The 19,041-nt window shown below is 42.2% G+C and overlaps 1 protein-coding gene across 3 annotated transcripts in view; it reads left to right on the top strand.

The window, feature by feature from the left end:
• The window catches only part of FBXW8 (F-box and WD repeat domain containing 8), a 189,018-nt gene that overhangs the window by 109,234 nt on the left and 60,743 nt on the right, over positions 1-19,041 (top strand). For all 3 annotated transcript variants that reach the window (XM_029619164.1, XM_029619165.1, XM_029619167.1), the window contains exons 6-7: positions 13,730-13,926; positions 16,330-16,539. In XM_029619164.1, coding sequence (XP_029475024.1) covers positions 13,730-13,926; positions 16,330-16,539 — 407 coding nt within the window. The remainder of the gene's footprint in view (positions 1-13,729; positions 13,927-16,329; positions 16,540-19,041) is intronic.

The following is a 19,041-nucleotide window of genomic DNA, read 5'->3' as shown; positions in this document are numbered from 1 at the left end:
CATATACGAACCTTGTTCCCCACAGGTTGAGACCTTGAGCTCCAGGGGCCCATAAGGCTTAGGCGAGAGTCCAATAAGGAGTGATCAGATGAAGCTGGGTATCAAGCCAAGATCAGGTGGACAATGAACAAGCGGCATTGAGGTCCAGGCAGAGGTCAGGGCAGGTGGAGATCAGGCAGTGTAGTCAGGGACCAAGGTCAAAATCCGAAGTTAGACAAGACAAGGGCAGAAGCACAAAGGGACCCAAAACACACTGGGAGCAAATAAGGCAAGGTGAGGCGATCACTAGGCACCACAAGGTGAGGCTAGAGGATAGCAAGGCTGTAGGAGGACCTATTGCTGAGACATCGGCTTGTAGTGCGGCTGGGGTTTACATACCCAGCCACATGATGTCATCACTGAGCACCAGGAAGAGGATTTCCCGCCTTGAAGCCTTTAAATGGTGGCATGCAGTGCATGCCTAGGAGAGCCCAGAAAAGGAGCAGTATGGCAGTGTGTCCAGGCTGCGGTGCTTAGGGGTCAGTGCGGCCGGTTGTGGGATGCCCCACAAGCAACCAATATTACAATGTGTATAAATGTTACCTGGATTGAGTCAAGGTGTTTCCAGAAATGGAGTTGGGGAAAGGTTTGGACTTCCATGCATACTTTTTGATTTTCAAAAATATGCATGTACAGTTTCCCCAAAATTTTCCACATGCATAATAGGTTTGAGAGTAAGTTTGGTGGGATAATTTTCATATTATCATGTTATTATTATATTATTATTACATTCAACAAGGAGAGTAAACAAGTTTACTCTCCTTGTTGAATGTAACTTTGATTCTTCTGTGTATATAAAAGTTTTCTGTTACAGTTTTCCCAGTTCGATGTAAACCGATCTGATATGGTCATTTTAACCATGAAGGTCGGTATAGAAAAGTGCTAAATAAAATAAATAAAATATTAGACTTACTTGTATAATCCAGTTTGAAAATTGGTTATTTTACATGCATTTTAGCCAACTTTCTTATCCAGGCTGTTTAAAAATTACCTTTTTAAGGCTTAGAGTTCTTGACATCTGTATTTTTTACATTTAGCATCAAGGTAAGTCTCTGGAAATGCAACCATAATTTTAATTTATAAAACTCATTTTATCCAGGTTAGAGTCCTAGCTTTAAAGAATGCATTTGAGTGTTACATGTGTAGATTTGTACAGCTAAATAGGGTCTAGAAGTTTTGTACCGTTTCTTGATTTAATATCACAGGAAAATTATTTTTAAACATAAATATTCCCAAATAACTGGCAATTTGCTAGATTTGACCCTGTGTTTCTTGGTTTATTCATCTGACTGTGTGTCTCGCAGTTTCCTCTCTTTGTAGCTAGCATGCTCCTTCCCTACCTCTGTTTCTGTCCTCCTGTCTTCTCTTTTTATAGACCCACAAGACTTTCAAGACTCTCTCCTTTATTGCTGGCACCACTCAATAGGACGGTAACTTTCAAACAGGCACGCAGGGACTCGTCAAGATACGCGATCATTTTATAACATATGCATGCATGTTCTAAAATAGCCTAGCCATGCACGCCAAATTTTAAGTGGATGCGTGCATAGGCGCATATATCCCAACTCTACCACATAAGTCGGGGAATTTTAAAAGGGGCGTGCGGCCACGCCATTGCCAGTTCAACCAGTTCATCACCAAAGCCCCCCCTGGTTTAATAGCTTACCCCCCCCCCCCCAGTTAACCTATACCCTTAAATCACCACAATTATGGCTAGGTTTTATTTATTTATTTTTTAAACTTATACCTCCTTCATAGCAGAAGTAAACTTACGCGCCACTGGACCTGGGCATGTGCCCAGGCGCATAAATATTTACATGCATATCTCTTGGCCATGCCCCAGAATGCCCATGTCACGCCTAGACCATGCTCATGGCCTCGCCCCTTTTTGAAAAGTTTTGAGATGTGTGCACCGTGGGAGATGCTGGAGTATCTGAGTGGCTTTTAAAATTCAGGAGGCACGGCTTGTGCGCATCCCCCAATTGATGCGCGCACTGGGCTTTTAAAATTCACCTTTAATGGAGGACATCTGGAACCGCTGAAAAAGGACAGGGGGAGGAAGGTGTGGGGAGAAGACGTAGATAAGGGGGCGGTGGTAAATAGGGAGAGTGAGGCCAAGAAAAAATTATGAAAGAAATGGCGGGGTAAAGAGACCAGCAAATATGGAGAAACATTGGAATAAAACAGTCGTGCATTAAAAGCGAGGGAAAGGAATGACACTCGATGAGCCGGGGTAAATGTGGTGCGAGGGAGAGAAAAAACCTAGAATAAGGCAAAAATGGGAGCAAGGAATCTGAAGGGAAATATCTGTAAATGAAGACATTAAAGCAATATGTGACTTTGTATTATCTAAATAAAATGGCTTTCAGGATTCAGCAAATTGTGTATTTTGAAGTTAACAAATAGTCTTATCAAAGAGTCAAAAGAAACTGGGGATTCCTAAGAGTGCTCATAGAAACAGTATCTGATGGGAAATCAAGAGCGAAAGGCCTGTCCAGTCTGTCTACTTTATTTCCTGTTACAATATCATTTATTTAAAAAATGTATAAACTGCACAATCCACAGTTCTTGCCATAAACTTCTCTTAATCTGCCTTTTCCCATCTCTTCTTCCCAATTTAGGGATCTTCTGTGCTTACCCCATGGAGTTTTAAATTGCATTTATGATTTTTTTCCATCTTCCCTGAAAGGCTACTCCATTAATCCTCCACACTTTCTGTTCCATCTTTATTTTAAGAATATTAGTCTGCCATGGCTCTCAGTGGTGAGGTTATTTATAATTTGCAACCAAAAGGATGAGGTATCTTATTTATTTATTTATTTAGGATTTTTATATACCGACATTCTCGATACAAATATCAAATCAAGTCGGTTTCCATAGAACAAAACTGTCGCGGCTAAGGCGTTACATTAAACAGGCGTTACATAAAACAGGGTTTCTGAACATAAGAACATAAATATTAAATAGACAACAATAATATCTTAGCAGTGAGATCAAAGATTACACAAGCATGGAAGGCCGAATTCCTCTCCTTCTTAGATGTGTTCCCTCTAGGGCAGGGCTGAGGCATATCAGAAGGACAATGTGGGGAAGGTTGTATTGCTTGATGCTGCCCATGCTAGACCTGTTAAATGGCGGGGAAATGTGTGAAGGGAAAGGTACACGGCTGCTGCCTGTTCCGTACATAATTGCAGGGCTTTGGTTTTCTGTATTACCAATCTAGCATCTTTTCCAGGCACAAAATTCAATAAATTAAAAAAAAAAAAAAAAGAGGGGGGAGAAATATGAGACATTGAGACGTGGAAATTTCTTATGATCAGTCTAAAACCATGCTGATCACAGTATATAAATTAAAAATAAATATCTCTGCCCCTTAAAAAAAAAAAAAAAAAAGAAAAAGAAAAAAAAAAGACCTTTCATATATTATGCAATCTGAGCGTCTTAACTTCTGTCTGGAAATATTTTCTATAGTTTTACATTCAAATGCGCATGTAATTGAATGCTTTGACAATCAATCTATATCAAAGAACTGTTACCATGCCACTTAGCTTTGGGTATGTGGGATAAAGAGATCCTTGCAAACCAAGGAAAAGTTTTGAAAATGCTGTGAATCTGTTAAGCAACTCTGTTAAGACATATTGTGCCATTCCTTAGACAATAAGGGACAACTTCAGACACCACCTTTATCTTATTTAAATATATTAATTGCATTTTGTTCAATGCAACTGTTGTACAGTCAGAATGTCATATTCTCAGTAGACGAGCAGGATGAATCAGCTACACAAGTGGGTACCGTCGTGGAATGTTTTTTTGGCAAGCTATAGAAAAGCCCAGAAGGCTTTACTTGAATTCTGTGAGATTTGCCACCCTGTTGCTGCTGTACAGCCCTTAGTTGTCCTTTTTTGTCCTCAGACCTAATAGGATGTGTTTCATGTCTTCTCAGATTTTTTGCTACAGTTGTTGTCATCTTCCATTATTTTCCTTACATCCTTAAAATAACTTTTTCTTCATTTTATTAAGTTTTATTATTTTACAGCAGGTGCTGGGCTCCTGGAGCCTTCTGTTTTATTCTGATGAGGCCTGTTGAGGATTCTCAGTTGACCCTTATATTTTAGCTTTTCCAACAAGCACAACACACTGGTAGTTGTTTATACCTTTATAAATCAAAAAATAATTGTTAATGTGAATTATTTCAGTGCTCTTTTTACCTAATGTCTTTTTTTTTCTTTCACAAAGTGGGCAGACCTTAGTATTCATAAATAATTGTTCAACTTTATTTTTAGAATTTGTATATATTGTTTAAATTATCAGTTACTTTTCTGAAAGCGAAAACCTCAAACAGCTGTTGTTTGTTTATTTATTTTTTTATTTATTTAAAAACTTTTCTATACTGTCATTCAGTGATATACCATAGCCACTGCCATTAGCAATGGTAACATGGAATAGACTTAGTTTTTGGGTACTTGCCAGGTTCTTATGGCCTGGATTGGCCACTGTTGGAAACAGGATGCTGGGCTTGATGGACCCTTGGTCTGACCCAGTATGGCATTTTCTTATGTTCTTATGTTACAATGGTTTACAAATAGGCACGTAAATAATTTCGGAATGGATTATAAATTAACTAGTAGGTGCCAAAAATTGTTCAGTTACACGATTCGAAAAATATACGCGATATGAGGTGGATTGTAAATCCATTTATGGAATATCCATACATGATATATACTGTAATTCTTTAAGTTAATATTTAAGTATGTTAAAATAAAAACGCATATGTTCTTTTTATTTTATATGTCCCGAAACCCTCAGAATTTTATAAGTACCTAATACGTTTAATCTCCTAATTCTCAATTGTTCTTTATTAAACTCTGTACCCCTATCCTATTTTCCGGCTATTCTAGCCTCCAAGTTATTCAACCCTGTTGATTGTAACATTTTTGCTCCCTGTTGTTAAATGATTTGTTAAAGTTATACCCCCTTGTTCTATGTAAACCGATCTGATATGGTTATGACCATGAAGGCCAGCATAGAAAAGAATTAAATAAATAAATGTTATCTGGTGACTTTTTTTGTTTTGTCTGTTTGTAGGAATCCTTTTCTTATTAGTACCACCTATTTCCCACTCTCACTTTGAAAAGCTTTTTTGAAGAGCCATGTTTTTAAACTTTTTTTGAAGAGTTGTGGAATACAACTTCCATAATGTTTATGCTTCAAGCATGCAGGCAGGCTGACATGATGGCAAAAAAAACCCCTTTCGTATTGCAAATTGATTGCCAAAAATATTGCTTTATCAAAATCGCTCATAAAAATGTTTCCATTATAATGTTCATCTGCCATACTAAGGTGCCTCAAACATGCTTATTGTCTCTTATAATTACAGAATAGTTTCCGCTAATGAGCAGCAAGTGAGCAGCCGCGATAGTACTTAACTTATCCAACAAATGCTGACATGGCCATGTTTTGCAAATTCCGCTGCATCAGGACTATAATGTAGAATTTTTTGCAATCTCCATTTGCTTCTGTCTTGGCACAAGATAGATCTTAACAGGTGTTGGCTGATATGCCATGGAAGTAGGTCTTCTGCCTAGCTAACCACCTCAACCTTGGATTGAGCACACAGGTTCTGGTGGCTGGCAGGACCTTCCTGGTTTGAAGTGAAGATGGTGGCAAGCAGAGTAGGCGAAGTAGAGATCGAGGTACACAGTGAGCAGAGTGAAGTTGAGGTTCCATCCAAAGTCAGGGCAGACTGAGGGCAAATGAGGCCAAAGTCCGGTCCAAGGCGGAAGACAAAGGCAAAGTCCAGATTTGGTCCAATGTCGAGGTTGCGAGAGAGACAAGCTATAGGGAGAACATAGGGACACAGACAAGGAGAAGGTAAGATATGGGAGACAGGAGATGATATCAAGAGCAGGGCAACACAGACACAAACTGGTGCCCTGGCAGGAACACAAGCAATGGAAGCAGAAACACTGAAGCAACTAGCACTGCTGGAACGCAGGAGACCTGTCACGAAGGTGTCAGAGAGGGGCACAGCCCACATTGACACAGTTGAAAAACTTGATCCAGAGGTGGCGCAATATAGGCACAGGTTCTGGCATTGACATCTCTCATCCTCTATCAGGTGGGAACGGCCTTTTTGCATGGGCTCGTCTGGAGTAGCCAAAGGACTAGGCACTTTGATTGGGACCAGTAGAGGGTGCTAGAACCTGGAAGCCAAGTATAGTGCTGATCGAGATTGGCCTTGCTCCCACGATCTCTTCTGGAAATGGATTGCGATCTGCGTGCAGAGGCTGATCAGTGCATCCATAGATGTTGGGAATCTCCCTCCCAGCAAGCTTTGCTTTGATTTGGGTAGTTAAGCCTTGACAGAATACCACTGTTAAATTTTCTTCATTCCAGCGCAGTTCTGCCGCCAGAGTCCAGAACGTACTGGCCCACCATTTGTGAACCCTGGCGGAGACATAAAAGGTCGGCTGAAGCAGAGAAAGAGCATTCCAATTCCTCAAAACCTCAATGGAAGTGTACCAGGAACTCAGCCAGTTTGTTTAGCATGGAGTCATTGCATTTCCACAGCACAGATGCCCAGGCCAAGGCCTATCCATTGAGGAAGGAGACTCTTGTCCAATCTGAGGGGAAACTTGCCACTTGTGGTTCAAAAATGATCTGACACTGGTTCAGGAATCCCTTCCAGGTCTAGGGGTTACCGTTGTAGTGGGGTAGAGGGGAAAGGTGAATGCCAACTGCCCCCAGATGGAAGTTGCTGCACAGAAGGAGTCTGCATGAGAACTAGAGGCTGAGGAGCTATGCTCTGCAACCGAACAGAGTCCATCCATTGGCATAGAGTTTGTACAGAGCCTGCAAACTAGATTTGCCAGCCAGTAGGTGCAGAAGCTGAAGTGCCAGTGAGTCAAAGGAGCTCATGGCCTTCACAGTCTGTCCTGATGTGAGGTAGTGAGCCCTTGTGCCACTGTTAAGTTGGCATAGCCTATCTTGTGCAAGCACAAGATAAGCAAACTTGCTTTCTCTGTCGACAAGCAGGGCTGAATTAGCCATGACACATGGGGAATCTCAAACTGAGCATTGCAAACAGAGACACTAATCAATATAAGCAACCTGGCTCCCCCTGTGAAGAGCATTCTACGGGGTGAACAGGCTGTGCAAAACTGCTTGCCCAAAGTTAGTCGTTTCTTGAAAGATTGTCCAGCCAGATGGCTAACCAGTTGGATAAAGTATATTGGCAACTGCTATTCCCATTCTATTGAGATCAGTTGAGAAGCCAGATGACACGGTTGCGTTCTCATCAAGTAATAGGCCAAGTCTTTCAAAATCCAGCAAATAAAGGGCCTTCTGTCTTTTATGCACATATGGCTTTTGGAAAAACATGAGCAAAACAATGGCTTGATGAAGGTAAAAAGCAGAAACAATCTTAGGAAGAAACTTAGGATGGGTGCAGAGCACTATTCTGTTTTAAAAGAATTACAGATAAAGACAGTATGAGACTAACACTTATACTTTGACTCTTTTAGTCAAAGTAATATCAACTAAGAAACTTCAAGAAGGCTGACTCCAACAGCTCAGTTATCAGTTGTACTAGGACAATATTGAGAATCTATGGCACAGGAGGTTTCAAAACTGGAGGCTTTATATGCCACACCAACTTCAGTTTTCCCAACTACTTGGAAGTGGAAAGTGGCGATGGCATTATAGTGCACTTTCACTGATGAAGTGCAGAGACCCAGTGTGGAGAGGGCAAATAAGTACTTAAACAAATCTTTGAAAGAACAGGTTAAGAGTCCAGAGAGCACGCTTGGCGCCAGGATGACAATCTCCTCTATTTAAACCCATATAACCTCCTGGTAGATGGCTTCCTAGTCAAAATGATTACTTTAATCTCTAAGGACAGTTAAAGAGAAGACTACTGAGCGTTTAACATCTATGCCATCAGTTTGCGAGAGTGGAGATTCGGGTGTTATAAGACTACCTTGTTCTTGCATCAGCAGTAAGGGGTCAACTCCCAGAGGAATTGGGAGGGTGATTTAATAACTGGATGAGAGAGTGCTGACCATAAAGATAGTCTTGGGGGAATTCTGTGCTACTGTGGAATGCAGAATTTCCACACATTTCCCCCTTCGTGCAGATTTTCATATTTACCTCACAGAATTTTTCGCTTCCGGGCCTCACCGATGCTCCGACCTCAAACGCAGGCAGCTTTGCCGCAATAATGACTCTGTGAGCCTGCCAGAAGAGGAGAGGCTTTAACTGTAGGATTCCGTGATCATGGAAGCATGGGCCAGGTTCACAGGTGGCAGTGCAGCACGTGACAGGCTTGGGGGAGGCAGCACAGCACTGATTATTGCAGAGCTCCGCGAGCCTGCCAGGTAAGTTGGGTCTCAACTTGAAGATTGCACTTCACTGTTTGTTTCCCAATCAGTGCATATTATTCCTGCGCTGTGAGAAAGAGGTGAATAAACAGCTGTAAACGGGGAGAAAGCAGGAGGAGGAAGGAAAGAGGAGGGGGAAGGAGGAGGAGAAGAGGGAGGGGGAAGGAGGAAGAAGGAGGGGTAAGTAGAGGGGAAGGGGTAGGACCTGGTAACTGGAATCATGTTCAATCAAACGTTATCTCCTGCTGCCACGGGGTCAGTCTCGCAGCTCTTATCACAAGACTTGCCCCAGTTAAACATGACTTCTGCTGCCGCACACGCCACGATCTGGCAGACTGCCACTGCGAAGTAGAGCGAGAGAGGATCCAGGGGCTGCCAGCGGACCTCATCCTGCTGGCAGCTGAAGAAGAGGCCCAGGCCCTGGGACACAGTGTGTGAGCCCGTGTGTGAGCCCGTGTGTGTTGTGAGCTGGTGTAGGTTGGTATCTGCCTTAGAACCTATGTGTGTAATTGCATATTGTGGAAGAGTGAGTGAGTGTATATGAGACTGCATGTGAATCAGAGAGAGAGACTAATTGATTCTCAAATGAAGAAGGTAAACATTTTCTGTACAGTTTGATACTTTCTGCCAGAAGGAAATCACTAAGTATCTGATTTACTAAGGGTTTTTCCCACAGACACAAAATGGGAGAAATGCCTTAATGAATCTGGCCTTAAGTGAGAAAAATGTGAAGGGTCTTCGTTTTCTGTACTATTATTTAAATGAGGAGGGAGGTCTGGTTATTGGGTGGAGGGAAAGGGAGAAAGGACTCAAGATGGATAAATATAGGTAGAGAGGACCAGGGATGAAGATGATTGGGGGGGGGAGGGGGCAGCAAGAGATGAATCCAAGAAGGTATATAGGAGGGAATGGATGAGAAATGGAGCTTAAGAGAAATACGAGAGAAAAGAGGAGGAATAGGGAAAGGAGAACAGACAGGAAAAGTGCAGGAAGACAAAGTATTAAAATATCTATTCTGAAGGAAAAGTTCAAAGAAAGATAAGAGAACTGAAACAGAAAAGGAAAAAAAATAAAGGACACCAGAGAGAGAAAAAAAACAAAAAATGAGAGCCAAGGCCAGAGAACGATAAAAAGATACACTGAGCCAGAAAACCAAGCCAGAAGCAAAGTTTTTAAACTTACTGTCTGATAGAAAATATGAATAATTGATTAGTGTAAAATATCCTGGAATCCAATATAAAGCTTCAGGACCTGCACATTTCTTTCACACATAATTTACATGCTAGAAACAGAGGGATTTTGTTGGTGATTCTGACTTTTTTCTAGTGCATAGTCTGGCAGCCCCAGTGCTGCCTTGGATCATAAAGGTCTCCCAGTAGGAGAACATCACCCTGGTGTAGCAGGAAGTGATCCTGTAGCAAGGACCTGCTCTCCAGGTGATGTATTGTCCTCTAGCACTGAGGACAAGTCTCCCAGGGCTACTGCCCAGGAGGGAAGGGTTAGGCTGGCCATCATAGTTGGTGATTCGATTATTAGAAATATAGATAGCTGGGAGGCTGGTGGACATAAGGACCGCCTGGTAACTTGTCTGCCTGGTGCAAAGGTGGCAGACCTCATGCATCACCTAGATAGGATTATAGACAGTGCTGGGGAGGAGCCGGCTGTCGTGGTACATGTGGGCACCAACGACATAGGAAAATGTGAGGGAGAGGTTCTGGAAGCCAAATTTTAGGATTTTAGGTAGGAAGCTGAAATCCAGAACCTCCAGGGTAGCATTCTCAGAAATGCTTCCTGTTCCATGTGCAGGTCCCCAGAGGCAGGCAGAACTCCAGAGTTACAATGCATGGATGAGACTATGGTGCAGAGAAAGGGATTCAGCTTTGTAAGGAACTGGGGAAACTTTTGGGGAAAGGGGAGACTTTTCCAAAAGGATGGGCTCCACCTTAACCAGAGTGTGGAACTAAGCTGCTGACACTAGCTTTCAAAAAGGAGATAGAGCAGTTTTTAAACTAGAACAAGGGGGAAAGCAGACAGTTACTCAGCAGTGCATGGTTCGGAGAAATGTATCCTTGAAGGATACTAATGAAACAGGAGAGTTATGGCATCCCAACTGAGAGGTTCCATTAAAAGCAAACATAGTCCATGTGCCTATATGTAAAAAATCACCGAAGCTAATGATTTCCAAATTATCCCTAACAACTGAAAAGCAGGTTGTTAATACAAACAAAAAACACACTTTGAAATGTCTGTATGCCAGAAGTCTAAGAAGTAAGACGGGACAGTTAGTGTATAGCAGCAAATGATGAGATTGACATAATTGGCATCGCAGAGACTTCGTGGAAGGAGGATAATCAATGGGACAGTGCTATATCAGGGTACAAATTATATTGCAAAGATAGGGAGGATCAACTTGGTGGGGGTGTGGCACTTTATGTCCGGGAGGGTATAGAGTCCAATAGGATAAAGATCATACAAGAGACTACATGCTCAGTAGAATCTATATGGGTAGAAATCCCATGTGTGTTGAGTAAGAGTACAGTGATAGGAGTATACTACCATCCACCTGGACAAAGTGGTCAGACAGATGATGAAATGCTAAGAGAAATCAGGGAAGCTAACCAATTTGGCAGTGCAATAATAATGGGAGATTTCAATTACCCCAATATTGATTGGGTAAATGTAACATCAGGACTTGAACATCAAGACACGAGAGGTCTTGAACAGGTAGATTTGAATAGGTTATTTACACTTTTGAATAATAGAAGGACTAGGGGGCATTCCATGAAGTTAGCAAGTAGCACATTTAAGACTAATCGAAGAAAATTATTTTTCACGCAACGTACAATAAAGCTCTGGAATTTGTTGCCAGAGGATGTGGTTAGTGCAGTTAGTGTAGCTGGGTTCAAAAAAGGTTTGGATAAGTTCTTGGAGGAGAAGTCCATTAGCTGCTATTAATCAAGTTTACTTGGAATAGCCACTGCTATTAATTGCATCAGTAGCATGGGATCTTCTTAGTGTTTGGGTAATTGCCAGGTTCTTATGGCCTGGCTTGGCCTCTGTTGGAAACAGGATGCTGGGCTTGATGGACCCTTGGTCTGACCCAGCATGGCAATTTCTTATGTTCTTACTTGTCTTGTAGGCAGGACATATTCACTAGTCCTGAGGCTTTTGTATTGGGTCTGAAATACTGTAATTTGTGTTAACAAAAAACTTAAAGAATATGCTGCTGGGTATATTTTGAGAGTAGATTTCTACAATGTTCTATTGAGACAGTCTACTGAATGCCTAAAATGAACTGCTCGCCTGCCATAGGTATTGTAGGAAACATGTGTCCCAGATCCACTCAACAGAAATCTGGTAACCTTATTTTAACCTCAGTACACCAGTCTCTTGTAAGTGATGTTCAGGCACGCAGTTATTGTTGGGGGAAAAAAAGAGAAGCCCATGAAGAGCTCCATTTAAATACACTAGGGTGTTGGGGATTGGGAGATGAAGAGGGCAGGGCAGCAAAACAGATGACTGAGAAGTCTCTCTATATGGGTATATGCATTCTTCAGAATCAGAGAGCATGGGGTAGATTTTCAAAGCAGTGTGCGCTCGTCCATGTGCTTGCAGTTCCCGGCACGTGCACATGGACTCGCCAATCTTATGTGCGCGCTGGCACACGCATGTTATAAAATCTGTTGGCCTTGCGAGCATGTGCGGGGGGGGGGGGTGTGAACTTTAGCAAATTACCCGGGGCAAAGCAATCAGGCCTCCCCCCCTGCCCTCCCAGTCCGCTCCAATTAAGGAGCGGACCGGGAGGGAACTTGCCTATCCCTAACACTACTCTTCCTACCTCTTCCCCTCTCCACCCCGACCCTTAAATCTTTCCTATCTAAACTTTTTTTTGTTTTGGAACTTTCTTCAGGCCCGGGTAGCTTTTCAATGCTCTAACCTGAAAGCCGATGCAGAGGGGCATTATTTAGTTGTGGAAAGCACTTTATATGGCAAGCCTATAGTGCTTAGTATGGTGTATGCTCCTAACAATTACGAACATTCATTTTTTGTGAAGCTTGCTAGGTTATTATTGGCTTATACCAATAATACTTTGATAGTTGGGAGGGGGCATTTTAACTATATTCATGATAGCCAGTTAGATAAAACATCACCAGCGCCTCAATCTGGCATAAGGCCATGTAAAGGTATAACTTATCTTTGTAAATGTTTGGCTGTGATAGATGCCTGGAGAGCCCTTCATCCTCTCGATAAGGAATTTACTCGTATATCCTGAGCACATAACATACAATCTCACCTCAATTATTTATTAGTCCAGCAGGAAGACTTTTCTAGGGTCCCCTGCCAATATCTGATCACGCGCCACTATGACGAGATTGCGGGGAACTGGCACTTGGGTATGATGAAAGTTTTTGCGGTTTCCCTAAATTTGTTTATACAGATTTCAGTTTTCACCCCAACATCTGTATGTAGTTCTCACAACCTGGATGTTGAAAGTGAAAGGTGTCTTACTATATCCAGGCTTCTAGGATAAGGTGATAAGTCCTGTGCAGCTCAAGTAAAGCTTCTAGGCTTTCCCACAGCTTGCGAAGAGACCCTGCATTTGTACCATCAAATTTGTGGCTGATTATCCTGCTGTCCATGGAAAAGCACTGAATGCTCAGTATTGCTGCTCACTTTCTTTATCATCCCCATTACCTTTTAAAGACTAACCATGAAAGGGTTATCAGGTTATTTTGGTAACCAAAAATAATCAGCCTTCATTGTTTTGGTTTATAATGTCACAAGTGTTTCACTCTAGAACCATTTAGTAGATTAGTGGTTATCACTTCTTATAGATGCTTGTGAATTGTTTGAGTATTGACTTGAATTATCTTAATGCAGCATTAAATACCTGATAACAACCATAATGGTCCATTGGGTGAACATTATCTGTGTCACTTTAATCTTCAGCACTTTCATTGATTGTTGTTTTGGGCAAGCAATTTTCCCACCTAAATTTGTATGAGGTAATACTCCTGTCTGATGACAAGCAACTCTGGAAACACCTGTTTATTTGTAATTTAAGATTTTAAGGATGGCCCGGTTAAATTCCTCTAGTATTCCTGTTAGTCATTCTGCTATCATAATTTGTTCTGGTTTCCTGTCATTCCCATTCATGTGCGCCTGCTATCATAAGTGTCTTGTCACCCTCCAGTTTTGAAAGGGAGTAGGGGAGAGCCGATGTGCTAACTTTGAAGTGCTAAGGGTAACCTTACCCAATGAAGATTGTAAATTAATAAATAAACGATCACTATTTCTGTTTCTCTGTGCAGGCAGTATTGACATATGGAGTTTATTAGTTGGGAGGGAACCGATCCATCACTACCAGCACAACCAAAGAATACAGGCTTTGGCACTTGACTGTAATGCTGCCACCGTTGCAAGCGCATCCAGCTTCCAAGTCAGAGTGGAGTGCCCTGATGATAACGGATACTGGCGATCCTTGGCACACTTTGAAGTCCAAAAGCTGGTTAGTCACTGACCCAGACAACTACTTCAAGCATAATCATGGTTAATTGATCAAGTTCAGTATAAATATGGTAGCGCACGCCAACCAAGTGAAGAGAATGCTATAGCTGTGTTGGTACCATGCTAAACTTGTGGCCTGCCCAACAGAGATGTGCAAATCTTTCAAAGAACATAATACTCATCGCAATCCGTGTTCTTTCAACAGACTTCTGAGTGTGGCAAACCTTCAGACAAATTCCAGAGATTCAGAAAGTTTGAATGTTTGTGGTTTTGTTGCAAATGCTACTAAAGGAGCTGGCTTCAGGAAATGTTTTGTGGGTTTTGTGAGGTGCTAGAGGAGGGAGGCAGGAAGGAAAAGAGAAGTGAGTAAGAGGTTAATTTGTTTTCTAGAACTGTGTTGCCTCACCAGCACCCATCGCAGGATGGGACTGCAGGGTCTACTAGGTCCTGCAGCAACCGAAGAGGGTGGAAGAGAAGAGAAAAGAGAAGCTACTCCTATACCTGCTGCTCCATGCTGCCAGAAAATTCTGGTTATATTAGGACTATTTTAGGCTCTCACTGGGTGGCAGTATACATATCTCTGTTGTGATTTGCTGTATAATATGATGCTGCTGTCTGTTGGTGGAAGAGGGGTATGCATCTAGGAACAATTCCCCAACTCAAAAAGAATCACCCTAGTCTGCCTTCCAATGTTCAGGGTGCTACCTGGTGGCCACAGACATGACAATGTGACTGACCAACACTTAATAACTCATAAAAACCATCAGTAAAATCAAGGACAAAAGCAAACAACATAATAAACCATCAGTAAAATCAAGGACAAAAGCAAACATAATATATTGCCATAGTTTTACCTTCCAATGTTCAGGATACCATCTGGTGGCCACAGACATGACAATGTTGTCACATTGTCATGTCTGTGGCCACCAGGTGGTATCCTGAACATTGGAAGGTAAAACTATGGCAATATTTATGTTTGTTTTTGTCCTTGATTTTACTGATGGTTTTTATGAGTTATTAAGTAAATCGCCTTGCAATGGTTTCCTCCTGTTAAAGTGCAGAATATAAGTTTTTAATAAATTCAAATGCACAGATACATCACAGGCAGCTTATTTATAACATTTCTGCGCATAACATCCCACACAAATGTACCTGTTAATTGCACTAAATTGTCTACTAATACTTTAGGAACTCTTAGCAACATGCATGCGTTCGCACAAAAGACAGTGTTACTGTATAACATCTGTATCTCACACATTCCCAACTCCACTGCTGTAGCACTGCTGCTTTCTATCATGGGTTTGGAAGAGTGGACCTGGGACTGCTGACTGACAGGGCCAAGGCACAGTACAAAATTGTGAGACAGAGACGTGGTCAGGCAGACAAGACAGAGGCAAGCGGAGCCATTCAGAAGCAGGAAACAAGCAAGGACCAGGGCAGGCAGCAGACTGAAGCATGGTCAGGAACCAGGCCGGGTTTCAAACGGTAGTCAGAATCAGAAGCAGCCAGATGCAAGAGAACGAAGAAACAGAACCTGTTGCTCAGGAACTTGCCCAGAAGAGTGTGTGCTTCCTTTTAAGGTAGAGCAGGGCTGATGTCATCGGTCTGCCGCACAGGAAATCCTGGGTGTTGGGCCTATAAAGCTGGTGAGTTGCTGTGGGCCTTTAGTCAGAATAGCAGGATGTAGGAGAGAGAAGCAGGATGCTAGCAACCATGCTGGGAGGTGCCAACAGGTCATAGGACAGTGCTGAGTTTGGTACTGTAATGAACAGGATGCAGACCATGATGTAGCACCCTGTGGTCAGTGGCATGTTATACTGTCACTGGTATAGCCAGTGGTAGCATCAGGTAGTCGGGGTTTGTAGTGCAGCACAGTAATTATAACACGTATCAAATGCCAACTACACCAGCACCTTACAGATTCATTAATTCCTCTGCACTTCTCCACAGATCTGCCAGATGGTTGTGTACAGCACTGGTTGTCAAACTGGGCTGTGAAGGACAGGATGGATTGTAGTCGGGGAGGGGGGGGGGGGGGGGGGGAATGCGAGATGTTTGATTTGGCATAACTTTAATTGCAGCATGCTATCCTGAAACTTATTTAGTTAATTTTACCATTTTGGGGGGATGGAGGAGAGGGGGGTTAAAAGTATTGTTGAGAAGGAAAATGGTCGCACAGCATAAGAAATTTGAGAAATGCTGATGTATAAGATGAGCTGGATAGTTGTATACATGCTTCTACCTTCCTCTCCAAACTTTAACTATGTAAGTGAGAGCTCCAAACCCAAAATGACAACTCCAAGTTTCATCAGCGCACCTCTAGAAAGATTTGAAAATAATTGTTCTTTGCATTTAAAATGAAAACAAAAACATCTTTGAATAATAGTTTTGTGTGCTGCTGTAGGTGAATTTCCTTCACGTGGTTCCAGACACAGGCACGCACCCTGTCACTGTTGCTGCGGCTGAAGAAATCGTGTATGTCCTGAAAGCAGGGGAGTCGGACACGGTTCTTCACTCTGTGTATGGCCATCCAGTCACGTGTTTGGATGTCTCGGCCAATCAAGCAGCCTTTGGCGTCAAAAGCTTTGGCTGGTTAATGAACGAAGGAAACAAGGTATTTAAGATATATTTGTAAAGATTGAAGTTTGGTTCCACGTCTCGTTCCACTGGGAAAAAAAACGTTTGGGGTGGCTATATTAAATAATTTAAAAAAGTTATCTTGCTTATCATATTAAACTGCTTCACAGGCCCCATTAACACAGTTAAATCTTGGGTTAGTGATAACTGCAGATAGTGGTCAATTGATTGTAGTGCTCAGGTTCCTCTTTGATAAACTCTCGGTTTACTGATGTAAGAATCATGAAATTTATGTGAGAATGCATTACAGTGGAGTTTCAGGGTATACAGATAATCATGCTTTATGTACATTATTAGTATACTTTATGTTAACCATAGGGTAAGTTCTAGAATCCACGTAAAGCAATCGGTATCCTTCATTGCTTAGAGTTGCATTTCCTTATTTAGTTCTGAAGTATTTGCATTTGATGGTAGATTGTATTACACAGGACATCAAGCACGCATCCTAATCAGGGAGATGGGAGTGAAGTAATCCAGATGGCTAGGGTGTGTTTGACAAATATGGCTGCTTGGCATTGCTCTACCAGCTGACATCACACTAGAAATTAATTACTAATGTCTATTAAGATAATTATTCCCTACACGCAAATGGGAAGTGGCTTGGGATTGGCTGGTCCTGCTGGCCACAAGTTTAAAGCACTATTTCTGTATATGATGTAAAGCTCTTTAAACAAGGATCAATGCTGTTTTTACTGATTTCTGCCCAGGTACCTGCATCTCTATATTGCTTAAGCTCCTGTACTACTTTAATGCTGCTTTGGAACAAAGCTCATGCACAGAAGATGATTTCCATGGAAATGCCAAGGAAACAGTTTTGCTCTGTTAAAAATCATTCTCCTCTCTTTTCAGTGCTACGCTGATTTCTGATATAACCCAGAAAATCATAATCTGTTTATAGCATTTTGCTTTTTTATTTTACTAAGTTTATTTTGGATAAAAGATCTCGTCATCTTAAGGGTGAAACTAATTTTAGGTCTTTAACCCCTTTAAAGCACATTATTTTCTGCTGTAGCCTTCAACATTACACTCACCAATTATCAGAAAAGGTCAATTAAATATGACCCTCCGTGTACGTCTGTCATTCATGCTATGTGCTGTACTAGATATAGAGAGATATAGAGATAAAGAAAGGGATAGAGCGCGTTAGTAATAAAAGAAGGTTTGGCACAACCCACTGTGTACAGCAGCAGCTCGAAGAGGGCAACATCTCGCAGTTGAGCTGGTCCATGGAGACTAAGCAGAGTCTGACTTATCCTTTCCACTCCCCATCCCACCCCCAGCCAGCTGTCAGTAGAAGTCGTGCTTAATGCAGCATCAACGTCCTGTGCTGTGAGGGACCAGTCTCGTGGTATGAGGCATAAGATCTATGGGATTCACGCAACTCATATTAATAGAGTGGACCCACACAACTCAGGAAGTTAACACTCTTAAGCACAGCTTCTTCTAACAAGCGGAGAGGATCAGGATGAGGCCAGGCCGCATTGGGAATTGCAGGGCAGAGAGGATTGGGGGAACTAGGGAAGGGAGAACTTTAGGAGGATAGGAACGAGGGGAGAACTTTCAGTGGGAGGAGGAGAATGCAGAGAGAGCCTTCGTGGGGTGGGGTGAGAAAATGGGAAGCGCCTTCCAGAGGTGGAAGGAATATGAGGAGAGCATTCTGGGAATTGAGGGGACAGAGAGAGGGAGAGAGGACATGGGGATTAAGGAGAGGGGGAAAATGGTCCACGATGGAAAGAAAAGGGATAGGGAATTAGGGACTGAGGGATAAAGTATTTTGGCTAGGGCAAATGTGAAAAGAATGAGGATGGAGGGGAAAGAAAGGAAATTGGTGGGAGTAAGGGGGAGAGGAAAGAAGGTGAGAAGATTTTAGATTTGATGGGTGGAAGGGATCCAGGAAGATATGGGGAGAAGAATAGAATAGAAAACATGAAAGAGAAGAGAGAGAGAGAAGGAGAAATAGGAATAGGTGAGCAGGTAGCTAGATTCTGAAGAGGAGACAAGGAGAAGAGATGGAAGAGAAAGTATTAAAATATCCACTTTGAAGGAAAAAGACAAAGAAGGAACATAATTCATATAGAAAAGAAACAAGGACCATCAGAGAGAATTGTTGGTCAGCATATGAACAATTCAGCTTGCAGAACTTCAAGAGAAAATGTTTGCAGTTTCAGGCCTGCCTTACCTGAACAGCTCAGAAAAAACCCCAACTTTACCCCCTTTAAGAAACAGCTTAAAATGCACCACTTTAAGGAAGTGTTCAGCCTCTAATTTTGACTGTACCTCCAACCCCCACTTTGCAGCACTATATGAAAAGATGCGGGTGTACCTTATAGACCAGTGGTTCTCAACCCTTTTTTGGTCGGAACACACCTGACAGATGGTTCTCACATGCGTGACACACTGAACATATGACCATCACGGGGCTAAATGTAAACATGCACTCTGCATCCACAGGAATGCCCTCAACCCCCAGCAATGAGAG

Source organism: Rhinatrema bivittatum, chromosome 11 (genome assembly GCF_901001135.1).
Source record: "Rhinatrema bivittatum chromosome 11, aRhiBiv1.1, whole genome shotgun sequence".
In the NCBI taxonomy this organism is placed as follows: domain Eukaryota; kingdom Metazoa; phylum Chordata; class Amphibia; order Gymnophiona; family Rhinatrematidae; genus Rhinatrema; species Rhinatrema bivittatum.
This window is presented reverse-complemented; position numbering and strand designations above follow the sequence as displayed.